The sequence below is a fragment of the Eremothecium gossypii genome, chromosome II, assembly GCF_000091025.4.
Source record: "Eremothecium gossypii ATCC 10895 chromosome II, complete sequence".
NCBI lineage: Eukaryota > Fungi > Ascomycota > Saccharomycetes > Saccharomycetales > Saccharomycetaceae > Eremothecium > Eremothecium gossypii.
In genome coordinates this window covers 628,607-653,298 of record NC_005783.5, presented here as the reverse complement: position 1 = coordinate 653,298, position 24,692 = coordinate 628,607, and the positions used below count along the sequence as shown (strand labels likewise).

The following is a 24,692-nucleotide window of genomic DNA, read 5'->3' as shown; positions in this document are numbered from 1 at the left end:
TCGAATCAGTTTTTTATCAGCGGACTGAGAATTCAAGAGGCTGAAAATATGCAGATATTTAATTCAAGATAGGCAAGTTTTTATATAATATATACAGACAGTCTGAGCCTAAGTTTGCAGCCTTAGTTGAGGAATCCCTTGCAATTTGGAGCTCCACAGAGGCAAGGGAGCCTTTCCTCATCATCAGTTTCCCTCTCGAACTTATAATCGTAAGTCAGTTCCTCATTAGCTGCGATGTCCCGCAAAGCATAAATAACAATTCGTTTCATACCGCCGACCTTTATAATCTTAGCTGTACAGCTTGGGTCGCAGCAGTGGTTTATAAAGCGCGCGATTCCTCCTTTCTTAGTCGCATCAATTACGGTACTCTCATCAACACGGAATAGGTAACTCGAGCCGATACCGCTCTTTAGATACCTCTTTTCCCTCATCTCCGCAACGGGCTGTCGGATTCGCTCACCGACATATTCTATGATCATCTCCTTTGCAGAAATTGGCTCCAGCGCATAAAGGCCCCAGTTGTGAATGGCAGAGCGCGCGAAGGTAACTGGTTTTTTGCGCTTAGTCAATTGGTTTAAAGACAGCAGTTCTGATTCGGTACCTATGGCTGCCTTCTGGGCTTCTATATCCTGCTGGAATCTGCGTTGCAGAGCCCTATTGACCCTTGAGGACGTTTGCTCCGGAGTGAAAGTGTCTTCTGGAGGGTCAGTATCCATTTTATTATTGTCTGTATTGGCAAAGTCTTCGATTCCATGATGATAAACGGTATTCAGCGGTTGATTTAGTTTACGCCTGTGTGGAAGATAAATAGACTTTAGTTTGTCTGGCATTTTCCTGAATCCCTGCTGCTTGAAACATCCGCCGTGAGCATTCAGCAAGTTCTTGTAGGTGGACTCGCTTAGTTTAGATTGGTGTTGCATGTTTTCCTTATGCTCTTTGTAATCTCTATGTAACCTCCAGGCAAAAAATTCGATGTCATTGATAACATCTTTGACTTCTTCTCTATCATATGCTATGACTTTCTTTAGCAGTTCCATATCTTCCTTATCCTTTACGCTTCTTTGTAAATCTACAATAGAAAGAAGTGGATCATCATACTTCTCAATGAGAAATTCAGGGTATATCGGTTCAGGTTGGTCGCCAGCTAGAGGTCTGTATTTCTCTGGATAGCTGAGAAGTTCCTTGGTCCTCTCAGCAGATAATCCCGCTACCCTCTCTTGCAGTGGTTCCTGCTCTGGAGTAGTAGCTGTTGATTCGCGTTTGAGCTTCTTGATACTCGACTGATCCGTCATTTCGACATCGAAGTTATCATCGTCTTCCTCATCCGAAGAACAGGTCTCAGATTCGGCCTCCTTGATAGGGCTAGCTGTACCATTGACCTTCAAGGATTCATAATTGAGCATATGTGCCATTGGCGCAGTACCCTTGGATTGTATACGTCTTCTGCCAGAACTTTCCTCTGGTCGCCCTTCTGCAACATGTCGCTTCTTTCCCTTGGTACCATCACGTTTCTTGTATGCTGTACCATACAGGTTGAAGATATCAAAGGCAGCTGCTGAAGGCGCCTCTTTCTTAGTCTTTTCTACCATAGCCTTCTCTTTTTCTTTCTTTGCCTCCTCTTCCTTCTGTCTTCTTGCGACAATATCCGGATAATTCCCAGGGTTTAATGCGTCAAAAATTGTAGGTCCAAGTAATCTTCTCCGAATATCCTTATACAACGTTGTTTTGAGCTCATTTATAATATGCTTGAGTGTTTCTTCGATCAATTCAGCTTCGGTTTCATATACCTTCGGTACCTCGTCCTGGTCTGTTAGGGGTTGAGAGGCTGGTGGCTGGTGGCTAGGTTCTATTAACATAAACTTGATCTTTACGGGGATTTTCCTCCTACGTGAGAAGAAGGTCAGTCTAAGCGACTCCATCTGTAGACACTTTTCAGCCTCTGCAATGTCATCGAAGATAATGTATATGCCTGAGTAATGATTGATCACACGCGTCCAATGATAGTTCTTCAATCCATATTTGAAATCTTCGCTTGTGATACCATGCAGCGCGCAAAACCTCGCAGAAACACGCAGTATCGGTTTATTGTTTACAATTCTTTCAAGGCCAAGCGGAATTTTCGGTGGTGGAACTCCAGAGGGCACTGCGGATACGTTGGTTACTTTTTGCACAGTTGACTGCTGTTTAGCCTGCTCATGTCGTAGCTTGGCGGCGCGCTGCAGGTTCTCTGTCACGAACTTATCGATGGTTTTCTGCAGAAAGCCATTCATATTCAATCGTACCGCAAACCGGGCACCAGAAACCAGGTAATCTTGCTTTGCAAACTGCTTCACGGCCTTATATGCTGCCTTGTAGGGACTATCCGGGTTGCCTTCCACATTGATATATCTTACTAGGTATATATTCAGCGGCAAGGCGTTGTTCGGGTCGTTAAAGCTCTCAAAATGCGCGACTTCGCCAAACGTCCCAAAGAAGTTCTTGATGATCGGATCCTGGACCGACAGCGCCTGCTCCCGCTGCTTTGGAAAAACAACAACCTCCTTCGGCGGTTCTGGTCCCACCCAGTGAGCATCGTAGGGTATCCGCGGCAGCGCCGTCAGCAGCGAACGCACTCGTCGCACCGTGTGTGCAGCCCTCGCCCCACGCGGATCCACGGCCTGCTCCTCGGGATTACGCTCTCGCATCACTGGTCGTCCTTTGCTTCCCGCGTCGGCGACCAGTACGTACCCATTGGCTGGCAGCCGCCCATTCTGCCAATGCTTCATCTCGTCCAGATGGAGCAGCTTGCGCTCCTCAACGTCAAAATAGTGGTACTTTGCGCGAAACGCCGCTTCGCCCCACTTTACCACTGGAGGAGGTCGCCGCGCATGTGTTACGCCTCCTGCGTTCTCGTACCTGGAGCCCTGCAACCCCTCGCCCTCGTTTGTGCCATTGTGAGCCGGACTGGGATTGCGATACCTGAGACCGTCATGTTGTCCGTTCCGCACCGTCGAATTCTGTCCATAGCGAGAATAGCCTTGGTGTTTAACGTGGTTGTAATAACCAGACATATCCGATGCGATGGAAGAGAATTCCCCTATGCTCTAACTGGCTAGGCTACTAGCTTCTGTGTTTGATCAATAAGTTCGGATGAAATATCAAAGCGGACTGCTAAATGTCATCACGTGACCCTATGTTCTCGTTTTGCATCGCGTCGCGTCCACTGATGAGAACTTAACTCGCATCAGCAACTAGAAGGTGTCCAGACCGCCGGTTCTGTTCGGAAGTAAACCAGCACTAGCTCTACTTGGGGCTAGGAAATCAGGCTTTGTTGGATTGAGTGGGTAGCAACGGCCGAGAACATGTCAGTATCACAGGTGCGGCAGAGCGTGAGTGAGATCCTCGGGCTTAATGCACAGGAGGAGACGCCCGACTGGAACAGCGGCAGATTGAAAAGAATGGCTGCGACAACAGCCACACTGTACAACGTATCGCTGAACAAGGTAATGCTCAAGCAACCGGAGGAGATTGCTCGGTGCCATATCTGTGCTTACCTGGCAGCAGAGAAATTGAGCGAGAAGTACGAGCCAGAGCTACAGTACTACCGGGAGAAGATCCCGCTGGAGCCGCGCAAAACGGTCAAGTTGGTGGGGCTGTTCAAGCAGACTCTGTGGACCAGCTCGCCCGTCCGCAATCTCAACCTGTCGCCGAGTCCGAAGAAGGATGGGGGGCGTCTGTCGGCGAGAGATCCGGTAGAGCTGCGCGCTGAGCTCTTCGGGACGCCGGTAAAGCGCGCGGGCGCCGTGACGCTGCCTGGCGCGGGCGAGCTGTCGCCGACAAAACAGCTGTCACCCAGCAAGCCGATGTCGCCGGTCAAACCGAGCCCGCGGCGGCGTCTGGCGTTCGAGGACGAAGATGAAGACTACGAACCAGATGCCTCGCCACAGCCATCACCTCGGCGCTCTATTTTTCCAGGCGGGTTTGAGCCCGACCCAGATGAGTCTGAGTTTGACTCACCGACCAAGTCGCCGTTCAAATCCCCCACACGCTCGCCGACTAAGTCTGCGCAGAGCTCGCCGCGGAAGAAGCGTGGTGAGTATAACCAATGGAACATGCTGTACAAGAAGTACTACCGCATCACGCCTGAGGAAATCGTCGGGCTGTGTAATCAGTTCGAGCTGCCCTCCCGGGTAGCCTTCCAGGTCCTCGACTGTTTTGGGATGCACGCCACGTACCTAGTGTATCCTGCGCAGCTCGTTTGCGGTCTTGTTATGCTGTGCTGTTTTGTGGTCCATCACCGCAAGCGCGCCAGTGACCCGACCATCGACGATTACCTGCTGAAGAAAATGTGTGCATTGCTGCGCTCTAACAGCACCAGTGATGTCCTGGAAGCCATGAAAATTACCAAGGAGCTGCTGGACGGGGAGAATTGGTATCGCGCCCTAAAGATTGAGTACGATTACTACGATGCGGCAGATTTCGAGCAAAGTCTGGCGATCCGTCTAGGGAGCATGCTACAAAATAGTAACGTCATTGCGTCCACCGAACAGTTTGAGGAGTGGAAGAAAAAGGTTATGTTAGATCTTTCGTTACGTGATGGTTCCTGATCTATTTATATCTCCGGCGTCCGTAACGTACCGAAAGTAACCGGCAACTACGTTCTGTTGTTTCAAGGGGGATAAATCCCATGGAGCAGTACTGCATGCAGTGCCCGGGTTCACTCGCACACTAACTAGACACTGCACTTCCAAGGCATACTTAGTTAACCGACGGTTGACTTTAAGATCTATTTTTTATCACGTGATAATTATTTAGCATTGAAAATTTTATATCTCCATATTTCACCTGAAGACCTAAGGCTCAAGGACTCTTCGTTCCTGAGTTCCGATTAAAGACAGGAACGGGCAGTTGGCTATCAACGTGTTGAATAAGGCGCCTGTAGTTACTTATCTTGTCTCATCATACAATTAGCAGCCTACCAATGACAATACAGGCGCACAAGAGGACTCTTTCAGAGGTTTCCACCAGCTCAGTGGGGCAACTGAAAAGGCGCGAGGGCTATACTGAAGATTACACTGACGAAGGATCAGACATAGACATGCCAGAGTATGTGACGGACTCGGCCAACAACCAGCAGTGGCAGGACACGATATCGCGCGTGGTGCAATCGGTGGTGTCTGTGCATTTTGCCCAGGTCGCGCCATTTGACTGCGAATCTGCGCTGGTTTCCGAGGCGACAGGCTTCGTAGTGGACGCCAAGCTGGGTATAATCCTGACCAACCGGCATGTTGTGGGTGCGGGTCCCTTTTCTGGCTACGCGGTCTTCGATAACCACGAGGAGTGTGATGTGATTCCGATATATAGAGATCCAGTGCACGATTTTGGATTCCTGAAGTTCGATCCCTCCACTATCAAATATATGAACGTCCAGGCGCTGGAACTAAAGCCTGCCCTGGCGAAAGTCGGATCTGAAATTCGGGTAGTCGGTAACGATGCGGGGGAGAAGCTGAGTATTTTGGCTGGGTTCATTAGCAGAGTGGACAGGAATGCGCCGGACTATGGTGAACTTACCTATAATGACTTCAACACCGAATATATACAAGCTGCCGCGGCCGCTTCGGGTGGATCCAGTGGCTCACCTGTTGTGAATATTGATGGATACGCTGTTGCCCTACAGGCAGGTGGCTCCACGGAAGCCTCCACGGACTTCTTTCTGCCGTTGGATAGAATATTGCGAGCCCTGCGTTGTATCCAGGGATCACAGCCCATTACGAGGGGCACAATACAAACTCAGTGGCTGCTAAAGCCGTACGATGAATGTAGGAGAATGGGCTTGTCTCCAGAAAGCGAAGCCAAAGCCCGCGAACAGTTCCCTGGCAAAATTGGGCTACTTGTGGCAGAGACCATTCTCAGGGAAGGCCCCGCTGACAAAAGTATAAAAGAAGGAGACATATTGATATCGATCAACGGGCAGATGATTTGTTCATTTATTCAGGTGGACGCAATCCTAGATGAAAACGTTGGCAAGCCTATTACACTCGTGGTTCAAAGAAGTGGCATAGATATCACTGTTGAATGCACAGTTGGTGACCTGCATGCAATTACGCCATCTAGATATGTTGAAGTGTGTGGAGCGACGTTCAACGAACTTTCGTACCAGATGGCAAGGTATTACGCAATTCCAGTGAGAGCGGTTTTCTTAAGTAGCGCAACAGGTTCTTTTTGCTTTGATACGAAAGAAAAGCTCGGCTGGATTGTTGATGAAGTCAACAATCAGCCAACGCCAACCCTCGATACATTCATTGAAGTCATGTCAACAATTCCTGATTGCTCTAGAGTTACTGTCCAGTATCACCACCTAGTTGATCAACACTCTCCTCATGTGACTACTGTCTATATTGATCGGCACTGGTGTAACGAATTCCGCATATTCGAAAGAAACGATGAAACCGGTATTTGGGATTACAAGAATCTTGCTGATCCCATTCCTGCTCTTCCGTTGAAACCCCAAACTGCGAAATTTATAGACCTACCAATCAGCAATCCAAAGCTTGCCAGGCTAGCTCGTATGCTTGTAATGGTTTCGACAATTGGACCAGTCCCCCTAGATTCGGTCGACCCAGAACCCCGGAAGGCTGCGGGTTTGGTACTAGATGCAAAACAAGGCTACGTGATCGTTTCGAGAAGGATAGTCCCACATGACTGTATGGATGTATTCGTTACTATCGCTGAGTCGGTATTGGTTCCAGCATCCGTTGTCTTTCTACATCCTACTCAGAATTATGTCATTGTGAAATACGATCCAGCGCAAGTCCAAGCTGCGGTAGAAACGCCAATACTTTCTACCGAACGTCTAAAGCGTGGTGATAAAGTCCAGTTTGTTGGTTACACTCACAATTTCCGTTCTGTCTCCTCTGAAACAACAGTAACAGACATTTCTTCCCTCAGTATTCCAAGTAACATGGTTCCTCGTTACAGAGCTACCAATTTGGAAGCGATTTCTATTGAATCAAGTGTGGGTTCTCGTTGTCACTCGGGAATTCTTGCCGATGACGATGGGACTGTCAGAGCTTTGTGGCTCTCGTTCTTAGGGGAGAAACAGGATGAGAAGGACAAAATATACCTGATGGGATTGGATTTGGTTGATATAGGCGAAGTTGTTGAGGTCTTAAAGAAGGGCAAGATTCCACGTGTGAATATTGTGGATTCTGGCTTTGGCTCAATCTCAGTCCTACAGGCTAGATTAAGAGGCGTGCCAGAGGAATGGATTAAACGAATGGAGAGCGAGTCTGAAAACCGATTGCAGTTCATCACCGTGACGAGAGTCTCTTACACCGACGAAGAGCAAAAACTTGTGAGCGGAGACATCATACTCTCCGTCAACGACCAGCTTGTGAAGCAGATGCGTGACCTGGAAGGTATCGTCACAACAACAGATGTGCCCGCGGTCCAGCAGGTGCTGCGCTTCAAGATCGTCAGAAAGGGTTCCATAATGGATCTCGATATCAAGACTATCGAGGTGGAGGAGACGTCAAAGATCGTGATTTTCGCGGGCTGCATCCTGCAGGCTCCACATCATGCCGTGCGCCAGGCTATGCTGAACATCCCCAGCGGGGTCTACTGCACGTTCCGTGGGCAGTCATCGCCTGCGATCCAGTACGGTATCTCGTCTACAAACTTCATCACACACGTGAATGAGATCGAAACCCCAGACCTGGACCGCTTTCTCGAGGTGGTACGCACGATACCAGACAACACCTACTGTAAAATCCGTCTTGTGACCTTCGACAACGTGCCTTTTGCTATCTCCCTGAAGACAAACTACCACTACTTCCCCACCAGCGAGCTCTCCCGCAACTCCGACACCGGCCGCTGGATTGAGCACCTCTGCAACGCTACCCCCGCTAAAAACTAGCAATAGACTGATATCTCTTATAGAACGTATAAACTATTCACATGTAACCCGATCACGTGACGAGCGCTGCACGCAGCTCGTGCAGCATGCTCAGTGGTATGGCAGTAGGCGCCGCAGACGCTTCAGATGGGCACTCGCCGCCATGGTCCGCCCAGAGAGCTGCTTCAGCGCGCGCTGTCCCCAGCCTGTGTTACCGTGGCTGCGGCCAGCCTTCGAACGCTTGTACCCTCCTGCAGTCTTCCGCCATCTCTTAGCTGCGCCTTTGTGCGTCTTCATTAGTGTCCGCACCATGATCAGCGACGGCTGCGTCGTCGCTGCAAATGCACCACTTCCGAAACGCACCGGCAGCCCCGTCAAGGGACGCAACATGTTGAAAAACATCACGCTACGACAGATCGAATCAAAAGGAGTACCTTGGCCTCCGATAGATACCTCAGTTTACCTTAGTCTTCAACGTTTCAAATTTTGCCATGGCTAACCTGAAAATTTCATAACGTGCAATGTGATGATTTACAAGAGATGAAATAGCTGTACAGCGTCAGTGTCACAACCACAAATGGCAGGACGAAATAGCTCAAATATTTAGTATATATAGGGTCAGTATGCAGTAATGACGGCATCAGTTCGTGAAATCGGTACTATCGAAGATAATCACAGTAGAGGCTAAGCAAAAAGATGTTGCAGAGTGAGCAAAGGAAGCGGAATGCTGATACCAAGTTAAAATTCATGACTAACATCGACGAATCCGACGAAGACCGCAAGCTGGGGACAACTGAGCCTGCACCGTTGATTATCAGCGAGGTAGAGTCGGACGACGACAATTCGTCCTTAAACTCGGACCATGATGCGTTTCCAGACTGGCAAAAGCTCGTGTACGAGCGCCTTGCAGCGCGAGATCAGACAACTATGAATGCGATCATGCTAAACTTCGAGAAGACGGGGATCGTGGACCTCTCCACGATTGACGCGCAGTTTCTCGACAACTTCCGGGGGGCCTTTGTTTCTGCGCAGCAGCACTTGCGGCGGAAGGGCTGTGTGGACGAGGAGCAGGTGAACGAGCAGTTCGGGATCACAAGCATGATGCGCATACTCTCGGGCCGAACGCTCTACGAGGAGCCCGTGTGCAGCATGAGCCTCCTTGACCAGTTAAAGGTCACGGGGGCGGCGCCGAAGGGCGCGCTGCAGACAAACGGAGACGCCCTGCCGCTGCGTAATGCAGACGACACGCCGCAGGTAATGGCCAAACCACCCTATGCATCGCAGGTCCCCCTTGCAGACCGCATCAGTATGTATGGGCTTGATGGCTGTGAATCTGGCGCATCCAGTGATTACGAAGAAGGCGATGCCGCCGACGAGCTTCCCTTTTTGGTGGATGACTTCGACCTGCCTTACTCGGGCCTGCAAAGTCCAGCTAAGAAGCGGAACGTGGACAATAATGAGCAAGATCAGAGTAACAGTTCAAAAAGGCCACGAGTAGGCTATTAGTATGTGCTGTGGAGTTTATATATTCCCGAATAGTTACAGAAATTTATGTATCTTCCGCAGTGTGTGAGCTGCAGCAATGGAATGCATTTTGTACTACAACATATCGAGCGGTCGGATGTGCTGTCGGGCTAGTGTCTCCGCGGTAAGAGCTGGGGGGGAATGAAATAAGTGATATATACAGACAGACATAGAAACGGATTTAACTACGAGTATATCATCATTAACTGAAATCCAGTTGCTGGTTTTTGGTTAAGATCAACAAACTCAACGTAGCGCTCAGACCACCATGCCCTGGGCACGGTAGGCGTCCAGAGTTTCCTGAATCTTGGCGCTCATGACTGGGTCAGCTCTGATTCTCTTCTGAATCTTTGCTGCCTCTGCAAATGTCGTAGCCTGTAGCTTCTCTTCGAAAGCGCGAGACAAGTCAGCAGCCGCTTCAAACAACTTGATGGCCTCGTCCACTTCTTCTTGTTGTAGTTTTAGCTGGGCAAGACCTATCTTGGCTTGTTCCGATCTTGGGTCCTTCTCACATGCTAATTCAAACAACTTGGTAGCCTCTGCAAAGTTGCTAGCAGATGGCTGTCTTGCCAAAAGGGCGGCCTTGCCGACCAATGGAGCGACACCAACGTGAATACCCTCCTGAGCATCCTCCAACTTTCTGGCAAAGTCGTATTCCTTTAGAGCATTCTCGAAATCGCCCTTGTCTGAGAGAATCTCTGCGTAGAAGTTTGGAACTTCTGGAGCAGTAGGGAACCTTCTTCTAGCTTCGCTGAAAAGTGTCTCACAGTCGTCGAATTTCTTCTCACGGTAAGCGAGGCAGGCCAACTGAATGTAAGGGTAAACTCTGCTAGGGTCACATTCCTTAGCCTTGTCAAAGTCCTTACCAGCCTGGTCAAACTGCTGGATCACAAAGTTCATTTGGGCACGGTGGTAGTAAGCAGCAGACGATTTTGGATCCAACTCCAAAGCCTTTTCAAAGTTCTGAGCGTACTCATCAGCCTGGCCCTTGTCCGCCATAATCAATCCCATGTATATGTAAGAGTTTGGCCTTGGGAACAAGTCGATAGCCTTCTGGAGAAGATTGTGAGCTTCCAATGGTTCGTTCTTAAGGAACTTCAAAATACCAACGTGTTCCAATGCAATCGCTAGTTTCTGCTTCAAAGCAGCATTATCTGGGTTGGCTTCATGAGCTGCGGTGAACTTTTCTACAGCATCGGTAAAGGCTTCATCAGCAATTTCATAGGAGCCTGCCTGGCGCGCGTGTAGGGCGCACAATCCCTTGAGAAGAATGCGGTCTGCCTCGGAAGTTTCATCGTAGTTCTCCAACGATGTCTCCGAAGGGAAGATGCGGAAGAAAGACGCTAAGGAAGTATTGGAAGGAAGTTCGTGTTTCTCTCCACCAGAGAGTTTCTGTTTCAATACTTGCATAGCCTGCTTGTTCATATTCCGCTCCAGCACGGGCTCAATTGTCTGCGAGCTGTACCCGCCGTATAGAGATACGGCAGATAAATCCAACATAGCATCAGCATAATTACCCAACGATTCATTAGCTGTTGCACGACGAAGCAAACACTTAGAATAGTCGGGTTTCAGCTTTAGTGCAGCAGTGGTGTCCTCCACAACCTTCTCCAGCTTGTTCAAGGGCACGTAGCACGCCGACCGATTCGAGTAGAACACCGGGTCTTCTTTTAGCTTCAACGCGCAGTCGTAGAACTTGATCGCCTCCTCGTACCGCTGGTCCTTAAAGCACTCGTTCCCCTTGTCCTTCAACGCCATCGCGTACTTTTCTTTTTGCTCTTCGGTAAACGTCGCCATCCCCGAAAGATCCGGCTCGCCATTCTGGTCAACCGGATACTTCTTCTTGTTGTTCCGCTTCTTCTTCTTCTTGCTCTTCACATCGGTGCTGCCTGTTGCATCTTTAGAAACCTCGCCGCTACTTTGCCGCTGTAACTGCTGGTAGTAGTAGTACGCCCCCACCGCAGATGCGCCGGCAGCCGCAGTGGCGATGATCGCCGTCCTATTTCTAGATACAAACCCAGCAAACGAGTTCTCTGATGACATCCTGAGCGTTCGAGCCTATGGTACAGTCGTAGAGTCCTTCAGAGCAGTTGATATGCCGTATAGAGTCCTGTGGACGAGTGGAACCAGAGCGGATTACTGCACATGATAGCTGAAAAAGGCGGTGAAAATTTTTGTGTCTGTGTCCGGAACGGAACCCGCCGGCCATCGTCCCGGACGCCGGCAGCCGAGCCGGCGACGCTCTAGCAGTGCATCTACGTAGATCTATGTAAGCGCGCCAGCGCTTCTGCAAAAGCCTAGGTCCACTGAGAGTTGTCCTTCCTCCGAGCGCTAAGCCACTGCTTCTTGCACTCGCGGTAGGCATCGAAGTATTCGCGACAGAGATCTCTGTCGTAGTTGTTCCGCTCCAGACACTTCATCGACATGTTCGCAGACTCCTGGCAGGGGTCGAAATACTGGCTCGGACCCTTTGCCGCGAAGCGGTAGCGTGCGAGCGGCGACTCAGGGTTGTCCGGGTAGAACTGGAACGACGATGCGTCGGTAGACGGCGTAAAGTTGACGGCCGCACGGTCCGTCTGTACCGAAGGGTCAGGGTTAGCTGTAGACTGTGGTGCTGCTGTGTCAACTGGCATGTGGGCGACGTGCGCGGGGCGCAGATGGCGTTGCCAGTACGTTTGAGCGAGCTCGTGAGCACGGCATCGGATGCAAAATGTAGTGAGGCGATGGTCGGGTGCACGGAAGTAAACAAGTGCACGTGATCGTATAACAACAGCGCGTCGACTATTAATACTGGCCGGTCAGAAAGCACTGCGGGATGCAACAGAGCACGGGGTTGCAATAGGCGACACCGCTGGGTCAATCTCGGAAGTACGGCCGTCGCACACAGCACGACGGTTAGTATAGAGGCGCTGCAGCTGCTCGTATGGTGGGGCTAAAAACAATCGCGATGCTTCCAATCACGTGATCCATATGCCGATCCCGCCCCGATGCTCCACAATTGTGGGGTAGCTTAACTCAGCAAAAACTCCATATCGGTGTTGCTGTCACGTGTGGTGCTGCCCTGCCAAGCTCCGAATGAATGAAACGCATGGTTTCGGCAACTTATTGATCTCTGCAGCACGCAGCGCTCCCTCTCAAGGTGGTCCTCTTGTGGGGGCGGAGCTCTTGTGGTAACCGGCTTGTCATGGCATTGAGGCGGAGTTCGCAGTGCAGAGCGGCGTCCGGGACACTTCTGGCGCTTCCTGAGCACGGGAACTGTGCTCAGCTGATGCGAGCCGGCACGGGGCACGTGGGGACCATCACGTCGTGGATTCCTTTAAACGGGAGTCACGTGATCCATGTAAATTTTTGTTGCCAATGAGTTTTCTGTTACTCATTCATTGCTCAGTCACCAACGCTCAGCCAACCGCATACTATCCTGTACATTTCGCATCAGTGTGAGCTTATCTGGAAAACTTAGGTGCGCCTGCTATAACCATATCCGCTATCGGATACTGCTCATTTGGTCATTCGGACAGATAAGTAAAACGTGGGGTACAAATGTTGAGCAACAAGGAAATCCGCATCGTCTCCCTTTTGGTGCTAGACACTGTATTCTTTCTCCTGGAAATCATCATAGGGTACACAGTGCACTCGCTAGCATTAATTGCGGACTCGTTCCACATGTTAAACGATATAGTCTCGCTCATTGTGGCTCTCTGGGCGGTTAACGTCGCCAAGACTAGAAACCCCGATGCTCGGTACACCTACGGTTGGAAACGGGCGGAGATTCTCGGGGCATTGATCAACGCAGTTTTTTTGATTGCACTTTGTGTGTCTATTTTGATCGAAGCCATCCAGCGGTTTTTTGAGCCCCAGGAGGTGAAGAACCCACAGTTGATCCTCTACGTGGGTACTGCGGGTCTCCTTTCGAACATATTGGGACTTTTCTTGTTCCACGAACATGGTCATTCGCACTCTCATGGAACTACTGGTGAGGACATGGAAGCACACTCCTCGAGTCACAGCCATTCGCATCACATTGGGTCGCATTTACATGAGGATGAACCGGAGGCCATCCAGGAGTTCCTCCCTGCTGCTGTAGTAGAGCGGTACATGAGCTCTTCCGATGAAAACACCCCACTAGTGAAGGACCACGATCACAAGCATTCTGCACATGGCGCTGACCACCGCTCTTTGAACATGCACGGGGTTTTCTTGCATGTTTTGGGAGACGCATTAGGGAACGTCGGAGTTATGCTCACGGCGATTTTTATTTGGAAGACTGACTACTCCTGGAGATACTATTCCGACCCCTTTGTTTCCCTAGTGATAACCTGTATCATCTTCTCATCTGCTTTGCCGTTGTCTCGGAAAGCTTCAAGAATATTGCTCCAAGCTACGCCTTCCAGCATTTCTGCAGATGAAATTAAGGGCAAGATTCTTGCTATACCCGGTGTTATTTCAGTCCATGATTTCCACATTTGGAATCTCACGGAAACCTTCTCTATTGCCTCTATTCATGTTCAGGTTGACTGCGGTCAGGATAGCTACATTGGGACTGCTAAGGTCATTCGCTCCATTTTCCACAGATATGGTATCCATTCGGCGACCGTACAGCCTGAATTCATCGGATCGCGTGACGTGAGTGACGACTCCTATAGGCGGTTTTCTCGAATTGCGGGTGGTGGACTAGGTTCCTCAACGTCTGTCAACGAGGAGTCTGATTCAACCAAAGATCAAGTTCCCCATGCGTACGGCGCAACGAACAGCCAAACAGGATGTTTAGTTGACGATGCAGCCAATTGCAATTCTGATAATTGCCTACCTTAGAGAGATCTGCATTTTACCATTTGACTACATGTGCTTCCCTTTGTCATGGCAATCTTGCCGATACTTGGCCCGTTGGCCTTGACATTATGAAAGAGTCCGGCCAATGTGTTCAGTATAGAAATAGTTAAAATAAAGATACTCTAGAATAGTTTTTATACGGTCTTCATTCATTATAAGAATAGTTGCAAGTATAATCTCCGGATCTATTACCAATAGAAGAAACTTCGCTGGACTATATAATAGCTACGATGAGCCAAATATTGCTCTGACCAACATGAAGCCCCAAGTAATATGAATATTTGCGCGCAAGGCAGTAAAGTGACCTTCATTTAAAACATACTAATACAATTTTATTTTGAATAATGGACTAACTTAATATTTAATACAGACCCTTATTCTGTGCTTGCCTTGAGCAAACTACAAAACTTATACGCTGTTCACCATGTTACACTAGGTGCCCATCTAATCGTCTTGGCTGCTCCACAACCACTGCTTCTATATGGGCTGTCTAAAGTCAGGTCTGCAGTCTTTCCAGATTGTGCATCCAGGCCCGTGGGTGCCTCCTCTTTGAACGTTACCAGACGTTCGAATGCGTAGGCCCTGATAATTGCAGAATCACCCGCACTATCATTTGCGACTGCTGTTTTCTGGTCACCCTCGGTTTTTTCGTCTTCGTCATCATCATAGTAACCACCTAGGTACTCTCCACGCTCATTTTTGTAATGTTCTTTGACGTGAGTATTTACAGGAATCGTTACTCTCTCCAAAACAGACGCCGGGAAGGGAACCCCATAAGCGTTGCATGAATTGATCTCTGTCGCAAATATTGTGGCGTCTTTGACGTTCCCATTGGAACTATCCATCAGAAAATTCAATCTATGAGGCTGCAACTTCAATGAAGACTTTGTTGGTTGTAGTTGGCAGTGCTTAGGCTGGCAGACCCTCTTCCAGCTGTCTTCCCCGCACAAGCCAGTGAAAGAACGCTTTCTCGATAGTGGGTTAGGGGACTGTTCTGCTTCTGTCGGCTGCAGGGGCCATACATCCTCTCTCAGGTCAGAATCTGTCACCTTGTCCTCGACCTTGCCCGCATCTTGCGCTGCAGACTCATTCCGGAATAGCAGGTTCAAAGACAAGTCCCCATCGTCCTCTTCGCCCTCTTCTGCTACAGACGTTGGTAGGAGCCCAGGTTCATCTTCTCTATCCAAAAAGTTTCTGGGCAGTAGTTTTTTCGAGATTTCTGGCGAGCATGATGCCACTGAGCTGGTCTCGCTGACCGGTGAGATCATGCTGCTGTCGCTTAGCGTGTCATCATCAGAAGAGAGCAGTGGACTTATAATGCCAAACTGCTCAGGAAATGGCATTGAAAGAGTTTGCCGCACAACTTTCGACGGTTTTGACGGAGACTCTACAATCGAGTCGCCACATGTCTCTGCCGGAATCCGCAACTGAATCTTTGGGCCCAATCTCAGCGGGGGGAGGTTCATGTCATCCGGCTCGAGCACATGTGTCTTGGGCGTGCACATTATAAGGTGCTCTGGCGGCCCGTAAATTTTGTCCTTCGGAGGCTCAATCATCGGCCACATTATCCTGCGTGCGTACTTTCGATGTGTGAAAGCTCTTTGTTTCTACCTGCCAGCACGGTCTCGGACAAAAGCCTAATGGAAACGGCAAAATGCGTACACTGGACCATGGAAGGGCAAAGAAACCTGTCCGACGGCGCGATGCTCGAGGCCGAAAATGTTACTTGTTTTATACCATTCGGTCTACATGGCTACAGCGCACCAGCTGCACGCTCTTCTGCAAATTTTAAAGATCTACTTAATAACATGCAGGTAAATACCTCAAAGGGCAATTCTTTCTTGCAACCATTTCAGAATGTAGTCCGTTGACAACAGCATTCCACCGGCTAGTCTCCTCGGTCGAGGCTGGCCGCCACCCGCTACCTGTCTCTCTATTTGTTGTCTTTCCAAATTAAATCCCACTGGTACTTATCCGCTTGTTTTCCCGGAAACCCGCAGTTGCGACCCAAAAAGCCACGCAGCAGCGTTGATTGTCCGTTCCTGTGGCATTCCTTCGTTCTACTGCCAACGCACCTCAAAAGATGTATCGGGATTTGCAAAACAAATTGTGGTAAGATGCCGCTCCCAGATTTCCGAAAGAGGTTGAGGTGTAAACAATTGCGTGCGGTCTTCGGTAGCTCTACGTCGACGCATCGGATCAGCAGCTGGATCAGCCTTGCTGCAGGGCGTTTCCCCCGCGCCGTGATGTCAACTGCCAGCAGTCTGCGTTGAGCCCCGACGATCAACCCTGTCTTCTCGGGCGCCAGATGGCCCAGTTAGGGAAAAACAGGAAAAGATTTTAGCCCGATGCAAATCGGAACAACCAGTGCCCATTCGCCCTCGGCAGGAGTATTGGAACCTGTAGCACGTAGCAGCAGGGCACTAGCAACGGTGGCGAAGAGGGCAGGTAGTGTGGCTGGTGTCGCCGCTGTCGGTATCCACGGCTGCCTGCGTGGCCATAGCGTCCATTCCATCGTGTCGTTGTGCTGGGCACTGTGACCGCAGCCGCGGCCTTCAGACGGTGTGCCTGCCCTCGAGCAGCAATGGCCAAAAAACTGCACACAACAGGAGCTCAGTGCCCTGAAACCTATATTTGGCAACACCGCAATGGCGCCAACAGGGTGCCTGTGCACTCGCAGGGGAACATGGCTGGTCGGCGGCGTAACTGTGCCTTCCGACTCTTATTGGAGATTAATACCAATTGCAGCTGGCGTCTATACTGCGGCGTTCCGATCTACAGGGGGGTCTGCGTTGTCGGTGGCATCACGCCCGGGCACATTAGTCGGTAGTCATATTGGCAGACTGGCGCCGCCCCTCTTAAGTCCAGAGAATGCCATTGCCCAGTCATTGTCAGGTCTACACTGCTTAAGTTATCAGCGTTTTCCCAACAGACAGCGTGCCAGCCTATGACTATTCTGGTTTTTAACCAGCGCCGCGCGAGGAGATAGGAAGTCGTCTCCGTAGCTCACGTAATCAGATTGGAAAAATCGGCCACTCCGCGGCGGAGCTACAGTGGTGCCACAGCCGCTGGGCGCCGCTTTGCAGAGGGACAATTGGCACATGTGCAAAAGACTGGTGTCTGTGGGAGGTGCACATGGCGCTTCACTACTACGATCACCTGTCGGCTCCGTAATATAGCCGCGATTTAACCAAAGACCGTCGGTGTCAGCGCGTGTCACATGACAGCGTACTGACGAGAAAGGCTTGATTCCGTCAGGGACGGCGGCGGCGTTTTGCTCGCCACTACCGAGGCTGCAATTACAGTACTTTGTCGCAAGCCCAAGCGCTACTACGCCAGTCACAAAACTAGTCCGGCAAAAGGACATCTTTGACGCAGATCAGGAGTGCCATCGACATCGTCGCGACAGCAAGTCAAACCACAAAGACACGGGAGAATGTATAAAAGGGCTCTAAGTATATAGTGGTAAAGTTACAGCTGGGGTCTAGTAGTGCACTAATCTATCTCTGCTCCATAGAACAGGAACAAAACAAAACTTGCTTCGCTTCGAAAACAAAAGTATTGAAACAGACCTAATATACGATGTCCAGACTATTTCATAAGAAAGAGCGCCACGATGATGTGGTGGAGGCTGCGGCCGCTGTCGGTGAGGTAGTGGCTGACGGCAACGAGGGTGAAATGGTGACTGTTGATCTACCAGCAGAGCGCAGTGGGTGCAAAACGTTGACACATATTGGGACATATCCTCTAGTGCAACAAACCAAGGATATCTTGGAACACCTTCCACCTGCCCGTATTCTAGCCGCCAACACAAAGCCAATTGTGGTATCTGTCGTCCATTCTAAGCCAGTGGCCATTGTACGGCCTGTGGTCAATATCGCAGACTCCGTATTCGACAAGACATTGAGCGTCACGGAGAAGGTAGTACCTTCTTTGAAGACCAAGACATATCAGAGGTTGGGCGAGGAGATCATGTTGCCATACACACTCACAAAGACGGTAATTGTCAAGACCACGAATGGGACTGTCAGCATCGCCAACAACTTTGTCTACGAGCCAGCACATGAGAATATCCTCAAGTTCCGCAGGTACTACAACCAGAGGTTGATCGACACACACGGAAAACCACTAATCCGGGGCTCATTGGACTTTGTCGTCGGGCCCGCAAACAGACAGTATGAGAGGCTCATCACTCGCGTGCTACCAGAGGGGAAAGAGGTACCAGTTAACGGTTTCAGCAATGAGGTCGACAGAAGCGTCGCTTTGACATTCAACTTGGTATCTCGCCTGATTCCAGCAGCAGCGAAGAAGACCTCCCGTATCATCTGGAGCCCCTGGAATTATGCCAAACATGTGAATGACGTCTTTAACGAGAACCTAGACAAACAGGAGGACCTATATTGGGCTCACTCTTGGGACGCTACCAAGAACGCCATCACCGAATTGAACGCAGAAACCATTGGGCACGTCAAACAGATTATCCCAGGCGTCCGCAAGGCCAACAGGGCCCCAGCGCAGAATCCTATCCCTGTCCAGCAAGAGGTTCCAAAACCCGCTGAGCCAGTAGAGGCGCCATCTGAACCCCCACTAGAACAACAACAGCCCCAGGTTGTGCAGGAAGCTGTTGTAGCATGATCATGTGCCCGCGGATTATGTAACCAATAGAATGAATGGTTTATTTCTTTCGTGGAAATTATAAGGACAGTTCTTCTTCCGTATTTTGATCCCGTTCACTCGTTTTCTAAACCCATGCCAGCCGAATTCGTACTGTTCCATGTCTGTTCAATCTTTATTAACTTGTCTGAGTTCAGACAGAAAATAAGAAGCAGATTTGTCGTTTCTATATAGCCACCGCATTTATTGTTTAGTATCGATAAGCACCTACTACAGGAGGCAGCTCACGTATATAACTACAGTAATCGCACGTTTAATTTCAATTACGGAGGCTCTCCTCTCTTATAACTCTTCTCCTCTTATAAATTAAAATCGGGCTAAAAGTGATATAATTGGCAAAAAAAAAATGTTCTTCCCCGCCAGGACTCGAACCTGGAATCTTCTGGTTTCAAAAGTAACTACTATCGTAGCCAGACGCCGTGACCATTGGGCCACGAGGAATAGAACTGTGGAGCGTGTTCTTCCCCGCCAGGACTCGAACCTGGAATCTTCTGGTTTCAGAAGTAACTACTATCGTAGCCAGACGCCGTGACCATTGGGCCACGAGGAATAAGAACACGCTGAGAGTACTTTCTCCTAGGTGGTACAAGTATCATACTCATGATGGGTGCGTTGGGCTTGCTGTTACACGTGACCTAATAAGCAGATTCATCAAAAGTCTTTAGGGCACGGTTCATAAGATAGATTGTTTTTAAAAGCATAACTTCATTGTGGGACATTTTATTATTGTATGTGGAAACTGTGGTCACAGACCATTATTGCCTTGTGAATTATTATCCGGTTTTCAGCGTTTAAATTTGAAAGTCCGTGGTCGCTGGAAAAAAGACTAAGTCGTCGACCGAAATATTGTTAAGCACTTTAAAGACGATTAAGTAGGGAGTCTATCCTTCAATTCACTGTACTAGCTAGCTTGATATGAACATACTTATTGTACAGTGAGAACTATTACATGATTACCAAATAAAAAATTATGAACATTAAATATTATGCCCAACGAAAATAAAATTACTTGCGCTGCTGACCTTTCTCCTCGTCCTCCTCCTCATTGGTGGCCTTCTTGATGGTTACACCTGTGGCTTTAGGAACACGCAAGAACCAGTAGAATAGAATGAAACCGGCGATGTTCGTAAAAATGAAGACCATAAAGATACCCCAGTCTCTCCACCTGTTTTTGTAGTAAATGCCTAATCCTGCAAGGAAAGTATCTGAGCTCTGCATAGGACACATAGTGCACAGGTCGGTGGCTGTAGGGTTTAGAAGCGCAGTACCTTGAGCATAGCTTTGGAATGGCCGGAGGTATTGTTCACAAGTTTGACCCGCTGGTGGAATGAATTTGACTAATTCTTCCGGAGCACACTGGATTTTAGCCTTCGCCATACCTGTTGACATAATTGAAGACACCAGGTAGGTCAATGGAGAGATACGGTAGGCCCAGATCCAGAAGCGTGGCAGGTTGTCACCATTGACTAGAACACCACAGAAGACTGTCCAGATCATGAAGACAAAGTTCGCAAACATCGCTGCAGATTCACGGCTTCCCAAAAGTGCGATACAGAAGTATCCGAAGGTAGCTGAAAAGATATAATAACACACTGCCAATAACCAGAAGAGGAACCCACGTTCAGACCGATCCGATGTATCAACTGCATTATTGTAAAACCCAACTGGATAGTAAACAGAGAAGAATGCTAGTGTACCGACAAATATAGCCCATGGGAGTTCTGCAGTTAACTGAGATAAGATGAACGCCTTCCAAGAAAATGTCTTCGAATGTCTCTCCCTCACTTCATACAAGTCTCTTTGCTCCTCATATTGTGGTAACATCTGCTGAATCAATGGGTTGATAATCAATAAGAATAAGAAAGTTGCAAACATCTGATTCTGCATACCTTGCATCGATGACTTAGATTTAAAGAACGAAAAACCGATGAAGAGAGCGGAGAATGTACCCATAAAAATCTTACTCCACAAATAACCTGGTGATCTCCAGTATTGTTGGAAGACTCTCTTACTAACAACCTTATACTGGTACCATAGGGAGGCAGCAAATTCTCTGTTCTGCTCTGGGCTCTCGGTTCTTGGCTTTTTGCTCAATTCCGTCTCCATTCTCAACAACTCCTCTTGAACAGAACGGTACTCCTCAGAGTTCTTCCAAACTTCGTGATAGTCTTGAAGAGCATGCGATCCAGGAGCGGCACCAATAATCTCCAACATAAATTCTGCAGGATTACATCCTTCAGGGAATTTTTGCGATCCATGTTTCTCGAAATACTCAACCATAGTTGCACATCCTTTACCTAGTCCACCGAAGTAAACAGTTCTACCGCCGCTAGCCAAGAGCAATAGACGGTCAAACTCCTGCATCAAAATGGCCGAAGGCTGGTGAATGGTACACAGAACTGCTTGTCCGTGATTCGCTAGCTTTCTCATGAGCTGACAGACGGACCAAGCAGTTTGCGAGTCTAACCCAGATGTAGGCTCATCCAAAAACAATAGCAACTCAGGCTTGGCAACAAGTTCTACACCAATCGTGAGACGCTTTCTCTGTTCAACATTTAGACCCTCACCAGTCACACCAACAATGGCATCCGCATAGGCTTCCATCTCCAGCAATCTGATTATATCCTCAACATAAGCGTCCTTTTCAGCCTCTGACACGGATTGCGGCTGACGCAAATAAGCACTAAATTTCAATGCATCGCGAACAGTCTGGGTGCACCCATGAAGATCTTGTTGTTGACAGTAACCGGTGTTACGTTGGAAAGATGCGCCTCTAGGTAGACCATCGACAAACATGTCACCGGTAACAACACCCACACGGACACGGTTAGCCAAAACATCCAATAAAGTCGTCTTACCAGCACCGGAGGAGCCCATCAGGGCAGTTAGGGTCCCAGGCTTCACCCAACCATCGACGTTGGTCAAGATACGTCTGGTCTCCTTTTTAATCTGAACATCGTAGCAAACATTACGCCAGTGGAAAATCTTATCAGAGCCAATTTTCTTGATCAGTTCCCGAGATTGGTCAGAGTCTATGGTACTAGATTCTTTGCCCTGCGCGTTACCAGATTCGACGTCGCCTTTAACGGCCTTGTTCTGCTTTCTTATTTTCTTCAGGGTCGACCGAAGGAACACGGCCATTTCACCCTTCTGCATTTCACCCTTGTTATACTCAATTAATAACAGGTAAAGACCCAAGAAGAAAATTGCATAGGCAAGAACGATGGCCCAGTTTCTCCATTTATGCTTGGCCAAGTAATCGTAGGAAAGTTCCATGTAACGTGTACCAGAAACGGTGGTCTCACCAGGTAGAGACCCCACGGCAACACAGACCTTGTTGGCAAGGGGCACATTTTCGTAAGCAGGACCAGAAGGCATCATCTGCGAACACTCAAAAGTGCGCCCATCGAACTCGTTAGCAACCATGGCTTCCATCGAACGCGCAATTGGGTTCAAGTAGAAGATCCACTTGGACCACCCCACGATGTTCTTCTGAGGAATAACGAAACCGACATACGTGGATATCGCAAGCAATAGAATCGAAGCGGGCAACATAGTCACGTATAGCGAAGTCGTGGCAGCACCGAGAGTACGGAACAAATGCGACATTGCAAAGGTGGAAGTCATAGATATTAGGAGGTAAAAGAAGAAGGCTCCTGCAGATCTTCTCAAGTTCACCATGAAATAGAACGGTATATTGAAAGAGACACAGGTTATAACCTTAGACGGTAGTTCCGTAAAGATCGAAGCAAAAGCATCAGCAGAAGGGCGATAGAAAGCATACGACTTGTGTTTTTCCACAATTGCACGGGCCTCAAACAGAGACATGATCTCCAACATAGAAGAAAACGAATTGAACAAAACAGCAGTGAAAAGCGCAGAGCCACGATAGAAGAACGACGCGGTATCTTCTTTCTGATTGAAAAAACAGGAGGCAAGGATCAGACCCATGATCGTGTTCGAAAGGATATTGAACAGGTACACCCATGGGTCACCGCCGAGCCGCTTCAAGTTACGATCCACAACAGCGCGGAATTGCATGTAGAAGGAAATCAAGTAAGGCGAAGATGGACGCATATGCTTGGCCTGACGGCTTTTGTGATGTTCCTTCAATTGCTGACGGGCAACACCGGTCTCGTAATCTGCCATGTGCATGTTGATACGCTCCTGAACGGCAGCGCGCTCTGGCGATGCCATCCAGCGGTCGTAGAACTCCTTGGCTGTCCGAGGCACCTTATCCTCGTAGCCTGGCCGTGGTTGTCTTTCAGCAGGCGACGTAACCGACGTCAGGTAGTCAGCAGACGTCTGTTGTGGAGGGCACGCCCAGCCCATGCGCAAGAAGTAGTCCTTAGCGAACTCGCGTGGCCCGAAGTAGATCATGTAACCCTCATATAGCACCAGCACGTCGTCAAATAGATCGTACGCGTCCTGGGAACACTGGTAGATGGCAATCAACTGTGTCGTGTGCATCACGTGCGCATTGTCCCTCAGCGCACGCACAAATTCCAGCGCGGTCGCAGAGTCCAGACCACGGGTGGAGTTGTCCCAGCACTGCACCTTGGCACCTGCCAGGGTGACTTCTGCAAGCGACACACGCTTACGCTCACCACCGGACACACCACGGATATAGTCGTTACCCACTTTGGTGTTACGTGTGTGCGATAACCCGTACGTTGCCATCACCGCAGAAGCGTAGTGCTTGTAGTACGTCTCCCGGCTCACGCCCCCTGGACGCACCTGCGGACAGCGGCACCGCGCCGCAAACTCCAACGTGTATCCGACGGGCAGAGACGCAAAGTGCGTGTCCATCTCCGCAGAGTAGATCACCTCACCGCGCAGGTTTTTGCTGATCTCCTTCTGCGTGAATCCACTGTAGCTGACCTCAGACTCGGGCGCGACGTTAAACCCGTAGGTCCGTGCGCCCACCGTCTTCAGCAGCGTCGAGCAACCCGCACCAGGGCGCCCAAGCACCACGCACAGCCGGCCCGCCTCGAACACCGCGTCCAACGGCTTGAGGATGTCGAACTCGGCCTTGGTGTGGCCGCGCCTGAACGTCATGTCGTACAAACTGCGCGCCGTTTTCCACGGCCAGTTTCCAACCGTCGCCTGGTAATCCGTGTCCGCAGCCTCACCGCACACACGCAGATTCCGAAGCACAACACTCAGCTCCGCAGGCTTGTAGTGGTCGGGGTCGCTCATATACAGCTTGCGCAGCGTGCGCACGAAGAACTGTGAGTCGAATTCCCCAGATTCTGGGTCCAGCCGCGGATCGCTGTTAGCGCCGAAAAACGCTAACTCGTCCGCCGTACCCGTTTGGTAGTCGCGCCCGGCCGCGCCCGACGAACCACTCAGGGTCCGCGCAAGCGACCGGATTACTTCTTGCTCTTCGCGGTCCTCCGCGAGGCCCACATAGGGCCGATGCGCGGGGTCCGCGCTCGTACTAGCGCCTGTACTCACTCGGGACAGGCTCAGACCTGCCGGCGGTACCTTTGAAGACTCCATTGGCCACTGATGATCTGATTGGCACTGCTCGTCGCTCATCTTCTACTATATATACTCGACGCTATCGCAACACGTTGCTCGGCGCAGTTGCTTACCGCCCAGACACCTGTCCACGTGACACCGGCTTCGGAGATCTTAAACATATCCGGCGCCTGGCGGCCCGGCACAGGAGCTGCCGTCCACGAGGACAAAGCTTAAGGCTGCCAACGGGGAGGTGCCAGGGGGGCTTAGTAATGGCAGGCGGTGGCGACACGGCAAAAGCCTATCTTGTCAGATAGGGCTGGGCACG

The 24,692-nt window shown here is 49.8% G+C and overlaps 11 protein-coding genes and 2 non-coding genes across 13 annotated transcripts; 5 read left to right on the top strand and 8 right to left on the bottom strand.

Annotated features, from left to right (window-relative positions):
- Positions 1-122: 122 nt before the first annotated feature.
- SET1 (histone methyltransferase SET1) lies at positions 123-3,050 on the bottom strand (the record flags this gene model as incomplete). Its single annotated transcript, NM_208436.2, has 1 exon — positions 123-3,050. The coding sequence occupies one exon, from the start codon at positions 3,048-3,050 to the stop codon at positions 123-125; it is 2,928 nt and encodes a 975-aa protein (NP_983083.2).
- A 291-nt stretch (positions 3,051-3,341) lies between these two features.
- On the top strand, positions 3,342-4,586 carry ORC6 (origin recognition complex subunit 6; the record flags this gene model as incomplete). The annotated part of the gene is made up of 1 exon (NM_208435.1): positions 3,342-4,586. The coding sequence occupies one exon, from the start codon at positions 3,342-3,344 to the stop codon at positions 4,584-4,586; it is 1,245 nt and encodes a 414-aa protein (NP_983082.1).
- Positions 4,587-4,960: 374 nt separating this feature from the next.
- Positions 4,961-7,894, top strand: NMA111 (Nma111p; the record flags this gene model as incomplete). The annotated part of the gene is made up of 1 exon (NM_208434.2): positions 4,961-7,894. One exon carries the CDS (start codon positions 4,961-4,963, stop codon positions 7,892-7,894), a length of 2,934 nt encoding a protein of 977 aa, NP_983081.2.
- Positions 7,895-7,984: 90 nt separating this feature from the next.
- On the bottom strand, positions 7,985-8,275 carry MRP35 (mitochondrial 54S ribosomal protein bL35m; the record flags this gene model as incomplete). Its single annotated transcript, NM_208433.1, has 1 exon — positions 7,985-8,275. One exon carries the CDS (start codon positions 8,273-8,275, stop codon positions 7,985-7,987), a length of 291 nt encoding a protein of 96 aa, NP_983080.1.
- A 297-nt stretch (positions 8,276-8,572) lies between these two features.
- Positions 8,573-9,379, top strand: AGOS_ABR132C (ABR132Cp; the record flags this gene model as incomplete). The annotated part of the gene is made up of 1 exon (NM_208432.1): positions 8,573-9,379. One exon carries the CDS (start codon positions 8,573-8,575, stop codon positions 9,377-9,379), a length of 807 nt encoding a protein of 268 aa, NP_983079.1.
- A 276-nt stretch (positions 9,380-9,655) lies between these two features.
- Positions 9,656-11,440, bottom strand: TOM70 (protein channel TOM70; the record flags this gene model as incomplete). Its single annotated transcript, NM_208431.1, has 1 exon — positions 9,656-11,440. One exon carries the CDS (start codon positions 11,438-11,440, stop codon positions 9,656-9,658), a length of 1,785 nt encoding a protein of 594 aa, NP_983078.1.
- A 254-nt stretch (positions 11,441-11,694) lies between these two features.
- COX23 (Cox23p) lies at positions 11,695-12,030 on the bottom strand (the record flags this gene model as incomplete). Its single annotated transcript, NM_208430.2, has 1 exon — positions 11,695-12,030. The coding sequence occupies one exon, from the start codon at positions 12,028-12,030 to the stop codon at positions 11,695-11,697; it is 336 nt and encodes a 111-aa protein (NP_983077.2).
- Positions 12,031-12,937: 907 nt separating this feature from the next.
- COT1 (metal cation transporter COT1) lies at positions 12,938-14,209 on the top strand (the record flags this gene model as incomplete). Its single annotated transcript, NM_208429.2, has 1 exon — positions 12,938-14,209. The coding sequence occupies one exon, from the start codon at positions 12,938-12,940 to the stop codon at positions 14,207-14,209; it is 1,272 nt and encodes a 423-aa protein (NP_983076.2).
- A 437-nt stretch (positions 14,210-14,646) lies between these two features.
- On the bottom strand, positions 14,647-15,792 carry SFG1 (Sfg1p; the record flags this gene model as incomplete). Its single annotated transcript, NM_208428.2, has 1 exon — positions 14,647-15,792. The coding sequence occupies one exon, from the start codon at positions 15,790-15,792 to the stop codon at positions 14,647-14,649; it is 1,146 nt and encodes a 381-aa protein (NP_983075.2).
- A 2,017-nt stretch (positions 15,793-17,809) lies between these two features.
- On the top strand, positions 17,810-18,862 carry SPS4 (Sps4p; the record flags this gene model as incomplete). The annotated part of the gene is made up of 1 exon (NM_208427.2): positions 17,810-18,862. One exon carries the CDS (start codon positions 17,810-17,812, stop codon positions 18,860-18,862), a length of 1,053 nt encoding a protein of 350 aa, NP_983074.2.
- Positions 18,863-19,252: 390 nt separating this feature from the next.
- AGOS_t0040 lies at positions 19,253-19,342 on the bottom strand. Its single transcript is given in 2 exon segments — positions 19,253-19,288; positions 19,306-19,342. It is a non-coding gene; the product is annotated as a tRNA-Arg (tRNA).
- A 19-nt stretch (positions 19,343-19,361) lies between these two features.
- On the bottom strand, positions 19,362-19,451 carry AGOS_t0039. The gene is given in 2 exon segments: positions 19,362-19,397; positions 19,415-19,451. It is a non-coding gene; the product is annotated as a tRNA-Arg (tRNA).
- A 455-nt stretch (positions 19,452-19,906) lies between these two features.
- On the bottom strand, positions 19,907-24,442 carry AGOS_ABR126W (pleiotropic drug resistance family ABC transporter; the record flags this gene model as incomplete). The annotated part of the gene is made up of 1 exon (NM_208426.2): positions 19,907-24,442. The coding sequence occupies one exon, from the start codon at positions 24,440-24,442 to the stop codon at positions 19,907-19,909; it is 4,536 nt and encodes a 1,511-aa protein (NP_983073.2).
- Between the last annotated feature and the right edge of the window lie 250 nt (positions 24,443-24,692).